Here is an 18,686-nt window from a genome sequence, read left to right on the forward strand (position 1 = left end):
TGGATGCCCGCGTCTGGAATTCTCACTGAGGGGTGACCAGCCTCCATGCCGGGCCTCTCGCGGGGCTCCTCCGCCTTCCCAGCTCACTTTTGCCCGAAACCCCGTCCTCTAAGGCCTGGGGGCTCGCTTTCGGATGCTCTGGAGTCCGTCTTTGAGGTGGTGGTACCTAGCCCTGCCGCCACACACCTCCTCTCCCTTCTTCAGACCCTACGCCGGCTCGCGCGAACGCGAGTGCGCGTGCGTCGACGCCGCGTTCGCGCGCCTCAAGCCTGCGGGCGCGGAAGCCGGACTCGGCCGTTACCGTCTCCGGCCGCGCTTCGGCTCCACTCGCCACGGCGGCTCGGCCGCCGTAAAGCGCGGCCGCGCCGACTGCTGCAAGGCGATTTCTGCCGGCCTCCGGTTCGACTTGACGGCGTGCGGCCGTCCACACTCCTCCCGCCAGCCCGGCCGAGGCCACGTCCGTGCGCCGCTCTTGGTAGCGCGCGCGCCGCCGGGGACCTCAGGCGTCCGCCCGCCCTCCCGCCGCCGTCAGGCCCTTCCGCCCGCCTTGCTCCCGGCGTGCACCGCGGCGCGGCCATGTTGCCGTAGCGTTGTTTTCTTCCTGCGGAGGCGAGGGTCCGTTGCGGCCCGCGACGCGCGGGCCTCGCCTCTGCTCGCTCGCGGGCGCCGGCCCTCGCCGCTCCCCCGCCTCCCCGGCCCGCACCAGAGCCGTCGGCCTGCCAGGCGCTCGGGGGACGGCTGAAGGCCGGGCCCGGGGACCACCATGGCGGCCGCCCTGGGCGCGGGCGGAGGAGCAGGCGCCGGAGGTATGTGGGCCGCGGCGGGGGCCGTAGACCGGGCACCCTCTCTGTAGGGCCTTCGTGCCGCCCCGCCACAGCCGGAGCCGCCCCGGGCTCGCCGGCGCCGTTCAGGCCGGGAGCGCGGAGCGTTAGGCCCGAGGCGGCGACGCGAGGCCGGCGGCGGCCCCGCGACGGGGTCGGGGGTCGGGCGGCCCTGGCGACTTCCAGTCTTCTGGAAGGTGCGCCCTGGGCAGCGGCAGGCAGCCTACTCGGTGTAAGAAGAATTTAGCGGTTTATTAGAGTGCTTCAAATAAACCTATTATCATCTAAGGAAGACTTGTGTTTGGCAGTATGCTTGAAAGGGATGGAGACCGTGTACAAAGGCTTAGTTACTGAACCAGTTGTTTGGGTATTTTTTTCATTTTGCAATCGTAAACGATATGGAAAGACTAACCAGTTATAAGTAAAACCACGTTTTGTTGAATGAGGGTTTTTTTTAAAAAGACGTGGAACAATAAAAAAAAAATGACGTTTCAGGACTTGGATAGAGAAGACCCTCACGGTAAAATGTGGACAACAAAAGCATTTGCCAGCTAGTTCTGGCTATAGACACTTGAACTATTCTACATATTTCAGAGGTGTTTTGTGATGCTTACAGATTGGGGGTTGGGGTGGGCATGTTAAACAACCCTGCTTAGGAGTTCTGACCTCAAAAAAAAAAAAAAAAAAAAAAAAAAATCAAAAACCAAACCGGCAGAGACTACATCCAGAATGCCATTTCTGGCAGGATGTGGTATGGTAGATGCTTCTGCCAGCTTACATAGATGATTTTTTTAACATGCAGATTCGAGGCTTTCTAGTTAAATGTTTAAAATACATTTTGTCTGCTTGATTAGAGAAGGTAAAAACTAAGGTTTTATATGTGAGTCTTAGTGTTATGGGAGCCCTTGGGTCAAAGCTGTTTTTAAAAGATGAAGATGATCTTTTCATTTTCCATTTTTTTCCTCACTGGTGTGGTTTGGGGTTTCCAGAGGCTGTGTGGCATGTGCAGACTTCACATCGATGGCTTAGGGACTATGCTTTTATGATCTTTTAAGTTTCTCACTTAAAACTTTTATAGTAAAAACTGATAAATATCCACACAAATAAAACTTGAGGGCTGTATATTAGTTTTTAGCCAGAAAGTTTGAGGGTTGTAATTTTAGAAGGCTAGATTGGCTTTCTGGAAGTTTGGAATTTTTCTTCCATCTTAATATCTTGTCAGCATTCCCATTGCTTAGACTTAATCCAAACTCCTTGGGAAAGTAGGCACGTTCTTTTGAATATTCACCTTAGTCTCAGCAGCTCTGCAGTCCTGGAACTGCTGGAGCTCTTCACCCCTTGTGCAGTGCACTGTTCTGCCTTGAAGGGGTTACACTCCTATTGGTAGTTGTCATCTCTGAGGCTTACTGCTGAGTAACTTAACCCTTTCGAGTTCTTTCTGAACCCTGGCCACTTCAATTTAGCTGTTCTGGCTCAAACTCTTCTCAAGCTGATTCAATCTGGCTTCTCTGGGCTTCTTCTGAATTGCTGTTTGGCCTCAGACTAACTCTAGCAACCTTTTCTAATCTTCTGGCTTCTCATTTTCTGGTTTGTTCTCTCTTCAACCTGTCTTTGTAAAACTCTCCCAGTAAAACTGCCTCCTTCCTCCTTTTCACTTCTTTCCCTCCCTCCCTCTCATTGTCTGCCACTCAATTAGACATCCCTTTCAGACATTGGTGCTTTCTTCTATAAACTACTTTCCTTGTTTGGGATTAAAAGTGTGCACTAAGGGCATGTCTGTATTCCAGCAGAGGGTTAAAGTTGTGTGCTAAGGCTGAGATACAACACAACTAGAAACTGTTTGTTTGTTTGTTTGTTTGTTTGTTTTTTTAGTAAGTAACACAATCTTGGGGGGCTCACAGTGTGATCAAATATCCTGTAACTGTCTCCTGATTGAGCATGCTCTGGCTCCTGAGGGAGGAGGCCTTACTAGAGAAATCATTGGCTTCTATTTATCTGTTTGCTACGTCAGTGCCTCTCTCTCCATCTAGTAACACTTATTTTCTCTTGAACAATTACCTTAATCTGTAAATTGTTTTTTAAGACCTATGAGGACAGGCATGTCTGCCTGCAATGCCATGCACCCCAAATTCCTGACCTCGTACATGTGTTCAGCATATATTTGATAGATGAGTTAGAGATTGAAATATTTCATTTAAAAGAAAACAATGCCCTTTCTCTTGTCCATTAGATCTGTAATGTTTGCTGTAGAACCAACAAAACCATTACACTGGAAATATTTACATTATAGGTAATACCTTCTTTATATCTATAGATTGCTTACTTAACACCTCAGTTTAGCATATCACCTAGCACAGTGACTTTCAGAATTTTACAGTTAGATCTCACACTGACATTGTGATTTAGTACTACATAAATCTCATGGGTAGTTCTAGTGTGTACTATGCCAAACTCTGACTTCTGCTTCATTACATTAAAAGGCTGCTGTGTACCTGGCATGGGCTTATACTCCCAGCACTGGGGAAATTGAGGTGGAAGGATTGTAAGTTTGAGGCCACCTGGGCTGCATAGTGAGAGTCTGTTTTTACCCGATTCCCCAACAAAACCTGGTTGTTGCCTAATCTAACTGCATTGTTAAACTAAATCCATTAAATGTCCCAGAATTGTCAGTTTAAAATTAATCTCAATATTGTAAGGGGTTGATGTTTGAGTTTGGGGGTTGGTGGTGTTAGTAGTAGTAGTATTTTCAATGTCTAGAATGTAACCAGAAACTAATGGTATTTCTAGGTGGCCAAAATAGATAATCACAGAGGTACAGTTATGTGAGACTTAGGTGCTTATACGAATAAAGCATGCCCATAACTTTAGATAGTAGCTCTTGCCAAGTAAGGGTGGGAGAAGCATGGGGTGCTTGCTGCTGGTAAAAAGAATATATTGCACCTGCAACATTGGACATGGAGATCAGCATAAATGCAAAAATTGGTCTTTAAGGACACACTGTAGAGCAAATAATAAATTTCAAGGTCTAGTGCTTGCTTTGCAATATAAAATGAAAAGTCAGAACATAAATTTTAGCAAAAACCCTTGCAGCTGACTTATATGTTAAGACCTAACAGTTCATAAAACAGCTCATGAACTGGGTTAGGATGCGTCCCTTGTCTCACAATTTAACAGTAATCTTGGACCTTAAATACAATGGTTTTATAGGTGAGGAAACTAAAATGTACTTGTAAAATTTTGTTTCTTGAGTCAATCTTACTGAAGAAAAAGATTAAGAAATTTTAGACATACCTAATGTAAAAAGAATGAGCTCACTGTCAACATTTATCAACATTTTGATGATGCTTAACTCATGGATTAGGCTTTTGTTTTTGTTGTTTTGAGGTTGTGTTTTTGTCAGTTTAATGTTACCTCAGTGGCCAGACAGGTTCAGTTCTACTGTGTCTGGCAAGTTAAAATGAATTTTACAGTGACTATAAGGTACGTTTGTGACACTCTGCACACTTATTATATATGTGATCATGAGTGTGTGTAGGTGTGTGTCTGTGTGTGTGGAGGACAGTGGTCTCCCTGAGCATGGAATTCATCCATTTGAGCCAGGCTGTCTGGCCAGTAAGCTAGAGGGGTTCTCTGACTCTTCCTTCTCCCATCTTTAGCATAGGGGGAATGGATGGACTCAAGAGCTTCTGGTCCAGTTTTTTATGTGGGTACTGGGGATCTGGATAAAGTCTATGCTTGTGTGTGGCAGACCTTCATTAACTGAGACTTCTTCCCAGTCCTTGAGTGTAGTTTTTCAGATAGGGAAAGATCTGTTGTATACACAACCACCTTGGAAGGTAATCCTGTACATACACAGATAACTGTATTTTCTTTTTTTTCTTTTTTTTCAAGACAGGGTTTCTCTGTAGCCCTGGCTGTCCTGCAACTCACTTTGTAGATCAGGCCGGCCTCGGACTCAGAAATTCGCCTGCCTCTGCCTCCCGAGTGCTGGGATTAAAGGCGTGTGCCACCACTGCCCGGCTTGATAACTATTTTTAATAGTGAATAGACTGTGTATCATTCTGGGTTTGCTTGTTCACTTGAGAACCATTTCTTTTCTGTGTCTGTAGGTTAGAGATGCATCCATCTACCATTAGTATCTCATGAGCATCTTTATTTTTCTTTTTCACTGTAGGGTCTTGCTTGTGCTAATGTCTCAAGATGGTTGGATACCTTTAAGATTGGGCTCACTGAGGCATATATATGGAGAGTTTGGGTAGCTACTTTCTTTCTAGTCATCCTCAATACTTGGTACCATTCTGTCATTCCATCAGTCAAATATTCCCTTTCTCTTTTAAATGAGTCTGAATTTTTGCTAACATATATGGGAAAAGTAGCTTCAATGTTGTATTTTATACTAATTACAGTTAGTATAATATAATATTGTATTTTATACTAATTACAGTTCTGAAATGAATCTTTATGTGCCTTGTAATGACGTGTTCATGCATATTCACTTTTTAAAAATTAGGCAGCAAATGTATTTCTTGTTTCTAAGTTCTTGTTTTGATGATTGGCCCTTTGGTCTTCCCTGTGACCTTGTTTTAAACTCAATTGTGGCAGTTTTAGCTTTACCTTGTGACATGTATCTGTTCTTGAATATTTTCCTCTCAAGAGTTCTCCGTGTCACATCCTCTTTCCTTTTCACATGCCTTTGTATAACCCAGAAGGCCTTGTTTTGGCTATGGTATGAACTTGGGCCTTCTGTGGGTCCATGTACTGAAGTCCCCATCCTTCTGTTAAGTAGGGTTTCTAGTTAGTAACTTTTAAATATTATGGCTTATTAGCATGTTGTATGCACATGTTCTTGTAACATGGCATGTGCTTTCCAGAATGCTTTTTGATTAATCTGGTGCATTAAAAACAATCAACGTTGTAATCACCATCCGGGAGTTTGTACAGAATTCTGTTGGTATTGTGACTTGGATTTTGAGAGGTTTGTTAACAGAATGTAAGTTTTTTTTTTTTAAGATGTATTTATTTGATATATGTGAGTACACTATCACTGTCTTCAGATACACTAGAAGAGGGCATCAGGAACCCATTACAGATGGTTGTGAGTTACCCTGTGGTTGCTGGGAATTGAACTCAGGACCTCTTGAAGAACAGTCAGTGCTTTAACCACTGAGTCATCTCTCTGGCCCCTTTTTTTCTTTCTAATAGTTGACATATTGTCGTTTAAGGTGTTGTAGTTTTTTTTTTTAAAAAAACAATGTTTTTTTTTTTTTAATATAAGTTTATTTTATGAGTACACTGTAGCTGTCTTCAAACACACCAGAAAAGAGCATCAGATCCTATTACAGATGGTTGTGAGCCACCATATGGTTGCTGGGAATTGAACTCAGGACCTCTGGAAGAACAGTCAGTGCTCTAAACCACTGAGATATCTCCGGCCCTATGTTTTTTGTTTTTGTTTTTAAGATGTATGTATGTATGTATGTATGTATGTATGTATAAGAGTGTTCTATTTACATGTATGCCTGAATGACAAAAGAGGGCATTAGATCCCATTATAGATGGTAGTGAGCCACCATGTGGTTGCTGGGAATTGAACTCTTAACCGCCAAGCCATCTCTCTAGCCCTAGTTTGTTTTTTTCCAACCTTTACATTCTCAAATGTCTTAGTATTTTATACAAAAGCTCCCCTGTTGCCTTTGGGTATTATATAGGGTTTCTGTGGCTATGATGAAACATCTTGACTGAAAACAATTTGGGGAGGAGAGGGCTTATTTTAGCTTATGCTTTCGCATCACTGTCCATCAGTCAGGGCAAGAACTCAAGGTAGGAACTGATGCTGACTTCTCCGCTTGCTTTCTTAGACCATTACTGCCCCAGTAGACAGGGTCCTCCCACACCAAATATCAATCAAGAAAATGCTCTGTATACTTGCCTACAGGTCAGTCTGATGAAGGTATGTTTCTCAAATGTGTTCCTTCTTCCCAGATGACCCTATCTTGTGTCAAATTGACAGAACGCTAACCAGGACACTTTGGTAATTGAGATAGTTAAAACTAGTTGGATTCTGGTTTTAATAATTGAGAAATTTAAATTTTTCTAGTTACATAGTTTTACCTGTTGTGTCTTCATCTGTGTTTCTCTTTTGGAAGTCAGGTACTTGAATAGAGATGTCTTGATCTCTTTGTCCTGGTTTACAGTTTAATGGCTGACTTTTAAATGTCTTACCTTGAGTGCTACATTTGCTATATAGGTTGTTGATAGTGTTTGAATCAAATACTTCTCTGGTTGCAGAAGTAATCATGGATCTCCCTTTTCCAGTTTCTTTCTTTCTTTCTTTCTTTCTTTTTTTTTTTTTTTGGTTTTTCGAGACAGGGTTTCTCTGTATAGCCCTGGCTGGCCTCGAACTCACTCTGTAGAGCAGGCTGGCCTCGAACTCAGAAATCTGCCTTCCTCTGCCTCCCAAGTGCTGGGATTAAAGGCGTGTGCCACCACGCCCGGCTCCTTTTCCAGTTTCTTAACATAATGTGTTACTAGATTCTCAGTGTTGAACAAACCATGCATTCCTGGGTTCAATGCCTCCTTCATTTATAAATTTGTTCTCTGTTTTGCCCACAGTTTTCTTGCTCTGTCTGTATGCATTGTTAAAGAGAGAAAACATCTATATGCCCTGTTAAAGAGAGGAGCCTCCCTCCCCCCAGATATCAGGTTTGATTTTAGGTTTTAATCTTTGATTACAGAGGTTGTTTCAATTGTCTTTGCACAAGAGTGCACATGGGCTGTATGCTGCTCTCTTAGAGGAAGTTCTGGGGAGTTTGGAAAGTAGTGAGTATTGAAAGAATGCTCGACTGAAACTACACATGGGTTAAAGTTCTTCCTATTTCTTCTATCATTGTGCCTTTTAAAGCTTTTTAAAAATTGAAATTTCAGCTTTTGTCTACTTTTTGTAGTATTTTTTATATTTTCAAATGATACTATTATACTTTTAGTAGTATGCTATTAAATACAATAATAGGTTTTAGTATTATGGCAGTGTGTAATGTATTTTTGTTAGTTAACCCTCATTACCCTCTGTAGTCTCCTTTTACTCTTACTGATCACCTTCCTAGCTAGTCCACCGTTTTTGGTGTCTTGAGTGTAGTTGAAGTTGGTTATGTGAACATGGGTGAGGGACTTTTGTTTTTGTTTTTGTTTTTGTTTTTTATACACAGGAGAATAGGCAACCTAACAGTGGTGGCTGTAGCATTGAAGAAAATTTCTCTTCCAGCAACCATTAAATAACTACTAGTAGATCTTCATGGGGGTGGAGGTTGTCCTCTTGTGTCCTTCCTACTTAACTGCATTAACTGCCTATAAACCCTCTGGAAGGGTTGAAGTCTTACAAGCTCCTCCTCCATCCTCCATACAGCGTTGAACAGTCTACTCTTGTGAGGTAGCTGCTGTGAGTTCATGGGTGCTGTGCCATGTCATGTCTGGAAGACAGCCTTTCTCCAGCTCTTACATTCTTTGTGCCCCTTTTCTAAGATATTCCCTGAGCTTTGGGGTGATAACAGGTACTTGATTTAGGGCTGAACATGGAACAGTCACTGTCAGCACTTTGATCAGTTTTGAGTTTGCAGTAACCACTATAAAAAGAAGCTTCTTAGATAAAGTCGAAGAGCAGCTCTTACTTAAGGGTGTAAATAAAATATTCAGGAGCAGTTTGATGTGTACATTTGCCTATTTAGCCAAGTAACAGTAGTAGCTTCCCCACAATGGCTTGTGACCCTCTCTAGCCATGGACTGTTGACTAGATGTGTAGTTGTAGGAATAATTCCTTTCTATGGAGCAGGCCTTAAATCCAATTAAAACATTTAATTACCCTCATCTCAGTCATGGAACTGTTGCACCAGTGGGTACATCTTGCCTGTGCCTATATTATATGTGTAAAACATATCCTATATTATGTTATAAAACACATTAAAAAGGCACACAAGGCATTTTCCCTGACTGTACTTGTGTTTTCCACCTTTTGTTTACTATAGTGGCACTATTGTCAGAACTGGTACAGAAATAACTTTAGGCCCTCTATTACTTTTAGGTGTATGGGAGTGGCTCTTCACATCAGTTATTAGTTTTGGGACCCACTCTAATAGAATGATTTTTATCTGAACTAATTATATGTGCAAGGTCTTTGCTCTTTGTAAATAAGGGCATGTTCTGAGATTATAGTGATCAGGATTTTTGATGGGCATTAATTTTACGTAGTATAATGAAAGAATGGACCTTGTTTCTGATCCCTATGAACAGTTTCTAAAAACCTTGGAATTTGTTCTCTTATGCTAATGAAATGAGTAGAGAGGGCTTTCCTTAGCTTTGAAATGGGAGTTGGTTGTATGAAAAACCAACAACGTGTGTTTAAGGAGTTAAATGTTGGTGTTCAGCATTATAAGGGGTGACTGATTTAAAGAAAGACCCTGCAGTAGCAGGGGATAAGCCTTGCAAATACTGAACCTTAAACTCATTTTGCATTATTGTTGCACAAAAGGCAATGTTAGCAAGTCAGTTTCTGCATAGCAAAATCTCTTATCTGATCTAGGGATTGTCAGAAGGAACCATTACCTAAGCAATTCTCAGCCATAGGAGGCTTACTGGTTTGCCAGGTATGTCTCAGAACTAAGTTGTGCAAAAGCTCTGAGACTCCTTCAGAAGAGCAACCTCATAAAGCCTCAATAATCACTATTTACAAAAGGCTACCACAAAGTAGGTGCCATCATTCCGGAGTTCATGCCAGATACAATGGCTCTGCTAATATTCTGCTACATTTTAGAACTTTGAACTCCTGACCTTCCAGGAATGCAGTCACAGTGCACCCTTACTGTGGACACATCAGTGAGCTGTGAGGATGGCATATCTTGTTCTTCACTAACTCTTCACTTAGTTGTCTTTGTAAAATTAAGCTAGTTTGACTTGTAGAGTGTACTAATTTAAACAGCCACTCTGTAGCTTAAGCACTTCCCTTTTATGTTGACAAGCCCAGAGCTAGGGGTCCATTCAACAGCACTGCTTATACTCACTAGAGGTGGCAGCTGAGGTCCTGCCTACCCACTGTGGCGCCAGGGCAGGCTCAGCGGCTACACTTTGTGGACTAGTCCGCTGGGAAAGAAAGAGCTGACCGCCTTGTTTTCATTTGCCTTTGGGAGAGTAGAGGTAGGTTTTGATGGTGCTCAGCTTGTCAGATCTTCCATTGGGTTTGGTGTTGCTGTTACATAAAAGAATCTTTGCTTCCTCTAAGGTTTTCTTTTGTTCTTTTACAGAGAATTGATGCAGATTCACTTTGTTATTAAATTTTTATCATGGCCTTACATCGTGGGTGAATTCTCCCTTACCTTATTATATTGAGGTATTTAAAGATTGTCCTGTTAGGTCGCTGACTGGCTAGGGATTCCAGTAACCTCATTCAAGAAGGGAAGGAATAAATAGTATTTGCAGGAATGGTTTGGAAGTCATTTAATGGATAACAGCCTGCCTGAGTAATATATGGAGCAGCTGTGGACATGGGAGAGATGAATTGTTACTTTATTGCAGCATTCAGTACACATAGTTTTAAATGAAAAAAATCAGCTTGTACACTAGAAAAGTATGACCTACTCACAGGAAGAAAAGAAATAGTCACCACCTACCAGGAGACCCAGAAATACTTTGAAGTAACTAAGAAACTTCTGGGCCACAAAAGAAACCAAAACAAATGTATTGTGTACATTATTAGAATTTAGGAGAACAGCATGCTCAGAAAGAGAGCAACAAAGAGTAATTTCAAAAAGGGAGCAGGGGACATTTCTAGATCTGTAAAGTACAATCTCTGAGATAATCTTGACAGTTCAGTAGGAGACAGCAATTGTGGAGGTCTATAAGAGTATCCATTTAATGGAGAAGTGGGGAAAAGCATGTGGGAGACCATGAAGTGTGTACTTGAACACATGTGCATGCCCTGCCCAGGAGACCACCGGGATGGCAGACAAAGGCTAAGAGCCCCCTAGATTCAAGTAGAAGATCTGCATATCTAAACACCACAAAGAGGGTAGCTTGATGGGAAGTTATTTACAGTCAGGAGACTTTCATTCTAGTTCCTGGTGGCACTTTGTCTAAAGCCTCACTGTCTGCTCTGACGTGGGCCCATGTCTTGTCTACAAATTTCCTTTTCCTCATAAGGACACCAGTCATTAACTTAGTGTCCTTTTAATGTCCAGTGTTATCTCAACTTAAAATCATTTTCACCTTATTTCAAAAAACAGTAACAGGAAGTAATTTTCACACATCATATAGTTCCAATTATTGTGGATCTGCTAACCACAAGATCTTGTTTGCAGCTTTCTAAAGTGCATGTAATTTTCATCTCTGTGAAGGATAGTTTTGCAGGCTATAAGGCAAACTGAGTTTTCTGTTACTGCCTGAACCCCAACTCCTGGTTCTGGAGATGGGCAGGCAGCATTTATTTACTCTAGTTACCTTGTAGTGATGAGGCCTTTTCTCCTTTTTTCTCCTTGGCTTTGGCTTTGGGACATTGTAGTGTGTGTGTGTGTGTGTTTATTATGTTGTAAATTAAATTTGTTGAGTTTTTTTGGATACGAAAGCTGATGGTTTTTCAGTGAATTTGGGGAGTTTTCAGCCAATCTTTGGATGTTTTCGCTGTTCCTTTATACCATTATTCTGGTATTCTTTTTGGTTTATATTCATGGGGTAGTGATGGTCCACATTTTTGCAATAGGGGTCATTTGATTTTTTTTTTGTTTTTTTATTTTATTTTTCTTATTTTGCCTGTTGAATCTGCTTTTGTGACCCCTGTCTTGTAAATGAATTTAGTTTGATTGTTTGAGGCAGGATCTCATACTGTATCCCTGACTAGCCTAGATCTCACTTCATAGCTTTGGCCAGACTCATGCTCATGACAATTCTCCTGCTAGTCCAAGTGAGTGCTGGAATTACTCGTGTGAGCTACCATGCCTGATTCCTGTGGATGTATTTGATTTTTAAGTGTGTGTGTGTGTGTGTGTGTGTGTATAGATCAAAGAACAACTTGGGGGAATTGGTGTTTTACTTCCACCTTTCTGTGGCTTCTGGGACTTGAAATCCCAGTGACAAATCCTTTACCTCTGCTGAGACATCTTGTCAGCCCTCCTGTTATTTTTAATTTCAAGATGTATTTGGTTTTGTACTAGTTTGCTTTTTTTAATGTGTCCTTTGCTATGGCACTGCCATATTAATTTCTAGTTCTTCCTAGTTTGAACATAAATCTTTGAGCATAAATCTCAGTGATGGCTACTTAAATGTTCTTATGAACCTCTCACAAGCAGTCTCTGCTCTCTTCCCTGTCATTTCCATGTATGAAGGGTTATACCTTTCTGTTTCTTTGTGTGCTGTGTCTGTCATAAGACTTTCCCTGAGGAGAGGGAGAATACACAAGCGTGCGTACACACACCCCTATTCACCCCAGATAAGAAATTCACTACAAGCCAGGTGTGGTGGCACACACCTTTAATACCGGCACTCAGGAGGCAGAGGCAGGCAGATTTCTGAGTTCGAGGCCAGCCTGGTCTACAGAGTGAGTTCCAGGACAGCCAGGGCTACACAGAGAAACCCTGTCTCGAAAAACCAAAAAACTAAAAAAAAAAAAAAAAAGAAATTCACTACAGACCAAAGTATGGATACCACCAAAGTCCAGCTTGGTGAACCAGTGAGTTTTATGGGGGTTACTCACAGGAATATGGGTAAAGTTACTTACAGCAGCAGAGATGATTCAAAGACAGCTGTATCACCAAGGCCTACCCCAGTCTGGGTTACAGCTCACAACCTGGGAACCTGGAGCGCACTGCACAACCTATAAGCTGCTCAATATGAAGTGTTCTTTTCAAGTGACTTGATCTAAACCTTTTCTCTGCAGCTGGTCTAGTCTAATTTCAAGATTCTTCTTTTCGGCTTGGCTGGTCTGAGTGTATTTTCTAGGCCCTTTCCTCCCCTCCTGAATGGGCATGTGAGGTAATACCGTGGTGTGACTGTGAGTGCTGGTTTCCCTACTCCTCCTTGGGTTTCTTACTGCTCTTTGCTTGTTGATTCCTTTGAGTGTGAAACTTCTGTTTTCCTTTTGAGAGGGACTTGTGGGTTGAGCGGCTGTCCTACACGTGGTTCTTGGTGTGGGAGAAGGGTTCCCCCTACAGGTGAGCCTCAGGAGCAGGTAGGCCGGGTGGTGGTGGTGGCGGCGTGTGGTGAAAGATACTAGAGGCTCTAGCCCTCAGCTAGAGAACCAGGGGCAAGGAGCCCTATGATTTTGGAGGAATACTGAGTTTGTTGCTGCCACAACTCTGGACATGAGTGAATTTCTGTAATCTGTATTTCACTTGGTTCCTCACAGAGATTTTATATAGTAATTTTTAAAAGGCAGCCTGTGGACCCAACCCTCCTACCCCGACTACATAGCCCTGGCTGTCCTGGAACTCACTATGTAGATTATGCTGGCCTCGAACTCACTATCTGCCTTGAACTCATCTATCTGCCTCTGCCTCCTAAGTGCTGGGATTAAAGATGTGCACCAGTACTCCCTGCTAAAACCAGTTTTTATCAGGTTCTCTCAGGAGTCTTAACTGGGTAAAGGGTTGGTTTAAAACCTTAGGGGCTAATTTTGCAGTTTGTGCTAGATAAATGCCCTAGGCAATAGGTATTTCTATCACTCAAGTGTTCTGAGTCTGGGCCTGAGCGGACTCTGCACACACTCCCCACACCCCTGCAAACCCCTTTTGTTTTTGTTTTATTTTTGTTTTGGAGACAGTGTCTCTGTAGCCTTGGCTGTCCTGCAACTTACTTGCTCTGTAGAGCAGGCTGGTCTTGAATTCAGATCTGCCTGCCTCTGCCTCCCGTGTGCTGGGACTAAAGGCGTGTGCCACCACTGCTAAGCTTCATATGAAAACTTTGATTTCAGTTTTTAGTGTTTCTTAACAATAAAAATAAATGTTAGGTGTCTCTCCTATTTTAAAAATATATTGTCACACTTAAACTTCCAGCAAATTTGTAAGACAAATAATAACTTGATTTTACAATAGAAAGAAAGAAGGGCTCTGTCTGTTTCTGAGCTGTCTCTGGCTTCTCGTCACCATATTAAAATACAACTGTGCCGTGTGTGTAAACTGTGTATTTTACATGGCAGCAAAGCACTCATTGCTGCTGTCTGTTCTGATTCCATGCCTTAATGGCCAAACTTATACCAAGCTAAATATAATACAGTTGAAAATTTGTTCCTTAAGATTTGACAGTTTTTACTTTTTATAAATTGTGACCAGTAGAAAACTTTTATGTAGCTTGCATTATACTATTACATATATGTGTATGTGTGTATGTACATTATATTACATTATAATTATTACTGTTACTTGGAAAATGTGAAGGTTGAAAATATTATTGAGTTTCTAACTTTTAACAAATCATTTGTGCAGTAACAAGTTATAATTTAAAAATGTGCTTCCTGCTGTGTTTTCATGCCTAGTAGTCAATACATTTTGGATTTCTTAAAAAACTAATGCTTCAACATGGCTGACGATTTATGATTGCTATGTATGGATAATCTGGAGGGCAAGGCTCGACTCTTAAGAAAGCTGGTGTCCTAGCGATTGCCTTGTATCTGTCTTAATTTAACAAGACTGACTTGAATGTACCCTAATTCACAGATGATGACTTTGACCAGTTTGACAAGCCTGGTGCAGAACGGTCCTGGAGAAGAAGAGCTGCTGACGAGGACTGGGACAGGTAAGCCCACACTTGGGCTCTCCCATGGTGCCTTGTATGATGTCTGTGTGCTGGATACAGAGATCTTTACCAAAGATAGTGTGCTGGCCCTTTGGTGCCTTCCCTGTCCTATATGAACCTCCGTGCTGGACTGATGGGAGGTCTATTCAGGCTGCACCAGGGACAGGTCCAAGTTTATGTTGTAAGTAGCTGTGTGGAGCATGTGCCCACTTTCTCTCTGTTTATAGAACAACACTACGAACATTAGGGTGCCACAGTACCTTTTGGTGTATCTTCTACCCAGTAGTTGGCAAGACTTTAAACATTTTGCCATTTTAATATCAGTTAACTTTTAATTTTGTTTCCCTAACTATTAGTGCAGGTGAACGTGCCTGCTTTATAAACCACAGTTGTATACACAGTGGAAAACAGTTGGTGATAGCTGATGTCATCTCAGTGTGGTGGGTGCCTCTTGGGGGAGCTCTACTTTTAGAGGAGGCATGCTGTAGGTGCACAGGCTGGCTATGTTAGGTGCTGAGGTAAGTGGACAAAAAATATACTATGGTTATGGATTGATTTCATTTAAGAACAAGTGCCCAGAAGTTTACAGGATGATTTACAATGGACTCTTGGATGATCAACCTAGATAGATGAGTTAGCCTTTCCTGACTCATTCAGTGCTCAGTCAGGATTCTAGAGAGGACTGTTAGGGTGTGAAGGAGATGGATCTTATTTGTGTGGGTGAAGGTGGGGGTTGGGGGACTATCAGTTTTTATCTATACGGTCTGCAAACCCCTCAAATCAGATATAGGTTAACTGGAAACACGAGAATATTTCTTAAATACAGACTATTTACACATACAGCCATATTGCATGTAAGGAAAATCCCTGACCATACATGCCTGACTATTCTTCATATTTCCTCTATTACTTGTTACGTTTGCATGTGTGCCTGTATCTGTGCATTTTCACACAGTGCAGGTACATGTCTGATTTCCTATGGTTTGAAATTAAATCCAGATAAAGGTCTGTATTTTGAAGTGTTGGTTCTTCCCATTTGTGTTGTCTGTTGCTACGATGAAGTGCTTGGACAGTTGACATGGGAAGTTGTGTGCCCCATAGTTTTGGAGGCTCCACTTTGTAATTTGAGTGCCCCATTAGCTTTGGGCCTCTGATGAGGAAGCATATCATGGGAGAGGCACATGGTCAAGTAAAACCACTCATGTGTGGTATGAGCCAGAAACTACTCAAGTCCCACTCATCCTGGGACCTCTCACTAGTCCCTGTCTACTCAGTCCCATTACCTTCGCAGTACCACCTTGGACACCATGATTTTAACTGAATCGGGCCCTTTGGAGGTTATTCATCAGAACTGGAGCTTTTAGTTCTTTGTGAAAGAAACAAAATGATACGTTTTCTAGGATTCCTCCTGCCTTGCCGGTTATCTGTATATAGTCTAACTAACCCCTTTGTATTTTATGTTCATGAATATAGGTATAAAGGTTGTTCACGTTGAAGTTTTAGTTTAGCGGTATGTGGAAACCTCTCATGTTATCTTGTTATCTCCACTAGGAGCCAAACAGTTCTGGAGGATTTAATTTAGTCACAGTGGTTTGTTTCCTCTAGTGTGTCTGTTAACTAGGAAGTTCTTCTAAGGCACAGATTAGACTGGTGCTTTAGTCAGGGTCTCTATTCCTGCACAAACTACCATACCAAAAGCAGGTTGGGGAAGAAAGTGTTTATTCAGCTTACATTTACACATTGCTATTTATCACTGAAGGAAGTCAGAACTGGAATTCAAGCAGGTCAGGAAGCAGGAGCTAATGCAGAGGCCATGGAGGGATGTTACTTACTGGCTTGCTTCCCCTGGCTTGCTCAGCTTGCTTTCCTTTTTAAAGATTTATTTATTTATTATATGTAAGTACACTGTAGCTGTCTTCAGACACTCCAGAAGAGGGCGCCAGATCTTGTTATGGATGGTTATGAGCCACCATGTGGTTGCTGGGATTTGAACTCAGGACCTTTAGGAAGAACAGTCGGGTGCTCTTACCTGCTGAGCCATCTCACCAGCCCTCAGCTTGCTTTCTTATAGAACCCAGGACTATCAGCCCAGGGATGGCACCACCCACAAGGGGCCCTCCCACCCTTGATCACTAATTGAGAAAATGCCTTACAGCTGAATCTCATGGAGGCATTTCCTCAAGGGAGGCTCCTTTCTCTGTGATAACTCCAGCTTGTGTCAAGTTGACACACAAGACCAGCCAGTACAACAGGAGATTTTCATTTGCTCTTTTCCAAAGTAATTATCTATAATGTCTTCCACTCCTGAGCATTGGTTTAGAATAATCTTAAAGCATAGACTTTTATGTCCGTTGTGTTTAATCTGTGGTCAGACTGCTCTAATAGTCCCTCAGTTAGAATTTATACCGGTTGGCTCTGAGTCTGCCTATTGATGAGACTTGTAGTTTTTGGCAGCTTCCTTCCTTCCTGCTATGTTGTTGGTCGTGGTGTGACGAAGCCTGGTTTTATTACTCTTCTCAGTATGAGTAGCAGTTGTCTCTGTAAACCAGCTTCTTTTCCCACATGGTCTGCAGTATGGTGTTTGCATATTCTAGATTCTGTGTTTTGCATGTTTTGATACTGTTTTAAGTATCAGACACTTTCTGCCTGCTGCATAATGGAGAAGTTTGGAAGAGTGGTTATTTTGAAAACCTCTTGTCATGTTGTATTAGTGGAGATTTGCAAGAGAATGTGGTGATGCTGACTCTGCATCTGAAACATGTTCAGGCAGTATAGGTGCACACTGAGAAGACCTTACCTGAGAATCATTTAATGAAGGTATGTTTAGGGAGAAGGCTTAAGGAATGAGGGGTACCTATCCAGAACATAGTAGTTCCTGTGTAGGCTCCAGGGCAGGGCTGGTCTGGGACTGAATCCAGAAGCTGCCGGTGGGGATACCTATGTGAGCCATTCCTGGAGGACATAGTCAAAGTCCATAATGAGTTGAAAGAGACTAGAATGGATAGGAGCCAGAGGGCCGTAGACTGAGTTCTCAAGCAGTGGCCATGCTGTCATTCATAGCCAGGTGACTGACAAACACAGTCACTCAAAACCAGTTCCTTATTTTCAAATGCTTTTGCTTGTTAGTACAAGTTGCATATTCTTTGTAGTTTTTCTGGTATAATTATGAAGCCCTCTCTTATTACCATCCCAATTAATGTGTCCTGAGAAAGTGGTATTACCTCCGAGTTCCCATTTCTTAAAGCTGTGGCATGGAGAGAAACTCATTTTCAAAGAGGTACTTGCATGGTTTTGGTCATATAGAATCAGGTTCTCAAATAAGGTGTTGGCTGGCAGCTTATTTTTCTGATCTCACAGGAGGAATATAGCATAGAAGATAGCCAAATCCCATATTACTGGTTTAAAAATGTTGGAAGGAATTATGCAGAAGTCAGAAAGATAGTCTTTAAAGTCCTTGTCTTGCATCTCTCTCTTTCTCAGGTTATTTAAGCTCTTGTCCATATTTCTACTTAAGAAGTGAGGGTATGAGGCTAATTACAGGGTCACTTACAGTAACTCAGAGCCTTTAGTATATGAAGTGAGTGATCTTTTTCAAGTTTCTAGTTCTTTCAGAACTAGATACTATAACATCGTTGTTTCTAGTTCTTTCAGAACTGGATACTAAAACATTTTGTTTCTAGTTCTTTCGGAACATACATACTATAACATATGTGCTGGTTATAAGAATGTAGAAACAGAACTACTTTGGGAACAAAGATAACAAATGGGAATGGGGAGAAGAGGGAATACTTATATACCTGAAGGGAAATGGCCTTTCATAAGGCAGTGGAAAGTATTTCAACCTTCTTGATGTGTTAAAGGTTCCCTCTGGAGTCTTGAGAAAACCTGTTCCTAGACACTTTATCACAAAAGCATTCTAGGAAACCTAAACCTGGCAAGTGACCACTATGATTTCCATTCCACACTTCTTAGTTACTGCATATAATTTTATAACCTCATCATAATTTTAAAATTTTCTTTAAAATATTTAAGATAAGTGTGTGTGTGTGTGTGTGTGTGTGCGCGCGCGCGCGTGCGTGTGTGCGTGTGCGCGCGTGC

The 18,686-nt window shown here is 42.1% G+C and overlaps 1 protein-coding gene across 4 annotated transcripts in view; it reads left to right on the top strand.

Annotated features, from left to right (window-relative positions):
* The first annotated feature begins 559 nt into the window (after positions 1-559).
* Rbm33 (RNA binding motif protein 33) overlaps positions 560-18,686 on the top strand; it is a 103,896-nt gene continuing 85,769 nt past the window's right edge. For all 4 annotated transcript variants that reach the window (XM_029533888.1, XM_029533889.1, XM_029533894.1 and 1 more), the window contains exons 1-2: positions 560-806; positions 14,510-14,588. In XM_029533888.1, the coding sequence (XP_029389748.1) occupies positions 764-806; positions 14,510-14,588 (122 nt within the window). In that variant the 5' untranslated portion in view covers positions 560-763. The remainder of the gene's footprint in view (positions 807-14,509; positions 14,589-18,686) is intronic.

The sequence above is a fragment of the Mus pahari genome, chromosome 2 (assembly GCF_900095145.1).
Source record: "Mus pahari chromosome 2, PAHARI_EIJ_v1.1, whole genome shotgun sequence".
Taxonomy (NCBI): domain Eukaryota; kingdom Metazoa; phylum Chordata; class Mammalia; order Rodentia; family Muridae; genus Mus; species Mus pahari.